The sequence below is a fragment of the Adelges cooleyi genome, unplaced genomic scaffold, assembly GCF_023614345.1.
Source record: "Adelges cooleyi isolate 19-005CV unplaced genomic scaffold, UGA_ACOO_1.1 ACOO_flye_CR_arks_rails_tigmint_CR_PRNA_1, whole genome shotgun sequence".
In the NCBI taxonomy this organism is placed as follows: domain Eukaryota; kingdom Metazoa; phylum Arthropoda; class Insecta; order Hemiptera; family Adelgidae; genus Adelges; species Adelges cooleyi.
Genome location: NW_026095751.1, coordinates 1684959 through 1690932, shown reverse-complemented (window position 1 = coordinate 1690932; position 5974 = coordinate 1684959). Strand labels below are relative to the sequence as shown.

Sequence of the window (5974 nt, the reverse complement as noted above, 5' to 3'; positions counted from 1 at the left end):
TTTGCTGGTTTATAATGTGCTTGGTTTGGACTGTACTGGCTTGAAAATACTAACTACCGATTTGCATTGAAACGTTTTTTCGAAAGTCATTTTATCACTTTCAGTTTTACTGAACTCCTGTAAACCCTAACCTAACCGCCCCATTCCCACTATGCCCCGACCCCACTGTACTAGTTTTTTTATCTCGGGTGATGATAAAATAAAACTATAATATAGTTATTCGAGATTGACCCGTTGAACATTTAATAATACAGAAAATACTATTATAATTAATATCAACTAAAGTTTGTCAACGTAGGCCTTATTTTTTTTTGTCGTAAAGTATTACTCAATACGCAAAATACATTTTTATTGCTCAATATATATTCACTCTAATTTAAAGCTGATAACAGAATAGATATAAATATGCTATAAACATATTATTGTAATAAAACTGTTTAAGCCAATAAGTTTTGATGGACTTCAACATAGTAGACAACACATCAGAAAGCAAACTATCACTATTCTTTGTCGTATTCTACGAAATCGCTTAAGATAGACCGCACTATAGTTGTATAAACGAACCCTCTTTTTGTGAGTTTCTGGACAATTTTCAAAGTAAAAACTATTATTTAGACCATCAAATAGTTAATTATTAGGTAGTATTAAAACCTAAAACCGAAACTAGAGTATCAAAACTTAATAGTACCATTCTGAATACATGTCCATAATAATGTTGTTATGGTTTGGTAACACACTTTTTAGTTTTAAAGTGTTTATGTTAAAATTTACAAAATCTGCGAAAAACACAGTTTCCGACAATTAAAAAAAAACTGTAGTGTCGAATTATTCGTTTCATATGTTATTTATTTTAACTGTGAAGAAGTAAACTTTTTCAAACTTTACCTTCCCCTTCAAAGTACCAACTAAAGTGAAATTTGTAATTTATAAAGTCGCTATTCGAAGGAATTGGCCCAGTATTGAGCATTGTAAAGGCAATAGAATTATTGAAATGGTATTTATTTTATGGGTTTTCTTAATCATTGGTTCTCATTGTTATCCACGTAATAAGCAATATAATAAAAGGGATTTTTAGATACAAGCGTTGACTTTTATCAACAGCTTAACAACACAAAATAAAAACACATTTACTGTAAACAAACAAACCACTCATTTCTACATCCGAGGTAAAAAAAAATACGAGTTATTGTAAATAATAATGCTGAAAAAAATGGTACAGAAATCTACAGTTGTGTGTAAAACCCTTCATCTTCCACCTTGCCATAGACCAAGTACGTCTAATAACGTTTGGCCCGCCATACATAGTTTTTTACACTTGCGCCAATACAAAAAACAAGTAAAAAATACTTTTTCGACTGTTTATTCGTTATTTGACATTGGTTCCCAGAGTCGTTTTATTGTACAAGTACTCGTTTGAATTTTATTTTTTTTAAAAGTTATTATGCATTTTAAAAGTGCTGTTATAGTGTGCGCGTTGTATCTTTTAACGTCAGCATGGGTAAGAGTATTTAGATATTAATTTATCTCAGATAAAACAATGATCTAAGAAAATAATTAATATATGTGTGTAGATTATATAACGTTCGTTTGATAGAATACATTTGATGTAACTGTAACTGATAATATTTTGTTTTAGAGCATTGGACTGAACAGTACACAACTAAGTGAAATTATTAATCTGTACGAAAGTCACAAAATGTCTGCTAGCCCAATTACCAGCCAGAATATTACAAAACTTTTGAAAGAATCTTTTGGAATTCAAAAGCCTGAGGAACTTTTCGATTGCGATTCAAGTAACATATTGTATTAAATTTTGTATTCATTATGTTATCCACAGGCAATTAAAGTAGAGCACTGAGATATGTCAATCATAGTCAATAATATTAAGTATATTACACTGTACAAGTAACATTCAACGGCTAAGTATTGTTGGATATTTTTATACAGAGTGATTCATTTTTGGTAAGACACTCATTACCTAGGAAAATATGACCATTTTGAAAAAATATTTTTTCTCTTTTACCGGGTGTCCCACAAAGATAAGACGAATGAAAAACTTTTGTTCTAAGAAATATTTTTTATTTTGCAATTAATTTATACGCTATAAGCATAACGTATTGTATTGCACTTGCCTATTTTAATTTATTAATTTTTTATGCTACATTAATTTTTAAAATTTCAAGATAACCATTTTATTAAAAATAATTTTCTGGAAATTTCGACTGATTACTTGAGTTCACAGTGTTGGATGGGAGGTGGATTGTGGTAAAGTAATGCGTCCAGATAAAAATAACTATCTACCGCACTCAACCTTCCATCCTAAATATATTGTTTCATATGCACACGAATCCCACAAAATGGCCGTCATCGACTTCAATTCTTATCACTAGATAGCAATGTAGTTTGTCATATATATCTGTGTACGTGTTAGTATTTTAACAATATGTGTTATAAGTATTCAAACTTCATTAAATAAAAACCACCGTTATTGCCGTAGTAGAAAACGCAAATAATAAACAATTCTTTATAATAACACCTACAACGTCATGTAATTTTAAAATCTGTGGTTATTATCTATAACTTTGTTTACAATAATTATATAACAGAATTCAGAAATATTAGTTATTCATTTAAAACAATACGGTACATAAGTTATTTCAAATTTAAATGTTTACATTTTTGGCCATTTGATGAGAAACAAAATTCTAATATTTTTTTTTATATCATTAAAAGTTGAATTTTTTTGTCAAATATCACTCTGTTCTGTAAAAAAATGAACGACTTAAAACTAATTGAGTACTAATCAAACCATGTAGATGGGGTCTATTATGTAGATTTGAAGGAGTTACTACTGACGTTGGCGTATGAAGATAAGAAAAAACACGACAGCTTCGAGGTATTCGGTCTGAAATATCTTTTTAAAACTAAAAATCAAAAAAATGTACATCAAATGTACATCAAATAGCATAATATTCTAAATTAATAACGCATTGGTTTTTTGTGTGTATACAATAGACTAAAATGCTTACGTCTTTTGAAGTGGAGTTTTTCCTCAGCCTGTTTATTGAACACGTGAACATTACTGACCAAAATGGATATTCTGGTCCTGAACAGCTACCAAGTGTATTAAAAGATTTAAAATTGAACAATACGGAGATCGAAAATATAATCGAAAAACTTAAAGATAAAAAAAAAACAGGTAATAAATTTATGCCGGTACTTTAAGGCCGTTTACTTTATGTCGATAATTTTAAATTTTAATTCAATTTTAGTCCAATTTGTTATCAATGAAGCGGATTTCTTGTTGACAATGTTGGAAACTAAACCAGAAGTAAGCAATTGTAATATGTTATGTGCAAAAAATTGAAAAATATAATCTCTAGCGAATTATTAAATAAAAATATTATAAAACAACGAACAAAATATTGTATGTTAAATATCAATGGACTGTTAAGACTTTTAAAGTTTGAATATTCAAAAAAAAATAGAGTGCTATTTTTAATTCTTAAAAATATATTAAATAACATTTTTATTAAGTAAAAACGAACAATGCAAATAAAACATGTTTTCAAAACACAACAAAACTAATTAAAAGCGTTAAAAGTAGTAAAAATTGTATTTTTTGTTTTTTTAAATTTCATTTATCATTTTTTTCAGTTTTATCTTTTTTAAACATAAAATATCAAACGAATATTCATTATTATTTCATTTGAATACATATAAAGATATAATGATATATATATATATATATATATATATATATATATATATATATATATATATTTATGTCCGAAAAAGTCAATTCCTTCTTTTCTACATATACGAAGTACCATAGTAACATTAACATTCTAAATAATATCATTGAAATATTCATCTTATTACATTATAGGGTTATGGTCTAGTCCGACAGCAAATAGAAAAGTTCATTGATTTGTTTAATAATTGTCCCAAAACTGTTTACGGTGGTATTGATCCGCTAGAAATTCAAAAAATCTTCATAGAGTTTGGTATGGCTGACCCGAAACATGATTCGAAATTCCTTTTCAAATCCAGCCGTAAGAATATAATCTTAAAATATTTAAGTTTCACACGTTTGTCTATAATACATAATATTTGAAATAATACTATTTGAAACGTGCACAGGATCCGCTGCGAAAGAGATAATGGAATTGATGTTGGTTACGGCAGAACGCAGTAGGACGATACACACAGTTAAAATTATTATTTGTTTTATAAACTTTAAATTTCATTGCTGTATTTTTTTGTATTACATTAACTGCTAATTAACTGTTTGATAGTCTAAACAATATGCTTTACTTTTGGAAATTGTACAGGAACACACAGCAAGAGGGGTGTTGGATACAGATATAGTCCAGATGTTCTTAAGCAATTTCGTTAAATTCGATGTAGATAGTGATGGTATCCTTTCGCATGAAGAGTTCGTTTCTTGGGTGCAACTTGCCAGACGTGAGATGTTTGATGAGCCAAAATGCGGACATCCTCGAAATAACGATAGTAGATTCTTCAACAATATATTAACGAATTAATCATAGTTATTGTAGACCATCGCTCATAAAATATAATGTTTTTTTTTTTTAGGAAGTGTAACAAACTTTGCGAAATTCTTGAAAATGATGCTTCCTTACTATGAACTTGACGAAGAATCATATTTTTATTAATTTTAATATTTAAAGAACCACTCCTTTATGTCTAATATAGAAAATTAATATAATCACATATTTTTATTTTTGACATTTAGTAATATATTACAATAATGATTGAAATATTTTTGTAGTAAATGTTTTATTATTTCAATCACAATCCCATCATACACTTTGTTACAGTTCTCTTTTCGCAGTATGGTTAATATTTTTTTAATATTAGACTGCATCTTCTAAGCAATTTTACTGGTAATACACTTATGAATCATACATTGAACGCTACTGAAGACATAAGGCGATTATATTAACAAAATTGAATTACAGTCTGTACAGTTTTTTAGACAGCCAGGTGTCTCAAGACATAACTATTAATTTTTAAAGTCATTTTTTTTTTTGTTTGTAGAATTAATTGTCGGATTAACCGGTAGAGTTATTCGGTCATATCGTTGGAGTAAAGTGCAGCTGCTGTTCGCTTAGTGCCTGCGATACAGCTTTGCGCATTTACTGCCTAATCCACACCTAGATTTGATGTAAACAGTTTTATCACAATAATATGTTTATAGCATATTTATATCTATTCTGTTATCAGCTTTAAATTAGAGTGAATATATATTGAGCAATAAAAATTTACTTTGCGTATTGAGTAATACTTTACGACAAAAAAAAATATGGCCTACGTTGACAAACTTTAGTTGATATTAATTATAATAGTATTTTCTGTATTTTTAAATGTTCAACGGGTCAATCTCAAATAACTATGTTATAGTTTTATTTTATCATCGCCCAAGATAAAAGATTAGTTGTATTTTATATTATTAACGATAAACCCAATTGATTTGTTTTTATTTAAGAAAAACTAAGCAATAAACTAAGATAAAATTATAAAATACATTTATTATTACACTTTCGAAAATTAAATATCTTCTTAGTTGTTGTACATATTAAATTGTAAAAAACTTTCAGTCTTGCAAGGTATTTTATTACCGACATTTCAATAAAATGTTTATGTTTCGGAATACTATTTAATTATAGATAGTTTCCCTTTTTTTTAATTCAGTAAGACAATCAGTCTGATTTGATAATCTCACCAACATGTAAGCAAGTAGGCATCGAATTACGCTATGTATTTCTATGGCGTTTATACGATTATAGAGAGAAATTTTATATTATGTCATATTCTTATTTCTTTATTTTATTGTCCCATAAAATACGGGTTGTCAAACAAATTATTTTCTCTTCACAACTCTTTTTCCGGCTATAGGTTCACTTCGGACTATATACTTATTATGTATAATTGATTTGTGTGGAAACTT

General features: G+C 27.9%; 1 protein-coding gene across 1 annotated transcript; it reads left to right on the top strand.

Annotated features, from left to right (window-relative positions):
* The first annotated feature begins 1388 nt into the window (after nucleotides 1-1388).
* LOC126833704 (uncharacterized) lies at nucleotides 1389-4687 on the top strand. The gene is made up of 9 exons (XM_050565191.1): nucleotides 1389-1498; nucleotides 1637-1793; nucleotides 2817-2896; nucleotides 3016-3199; nucleotides 3273-3331; nucleotides 3890-4055; nucleotides 4144-4211; nucleotides 4335-4515; nucleotides 4600-4687. The coding sequence occupies exons 1-9, from the start codon at nucleotides 1442-1444 to the stop codon at nucleotides 4677-4679; spliced, it is 1032 nt and encodes a 343-aa protein (XP_050421148.1). The 5' UTR covers nucleotides 1389-1441; the 3' UTR covers nucleotides 4680-4687.
* The last annotated feature ends 1287 nt before the right edge of the window (nucleotides 4688-5974 follow it).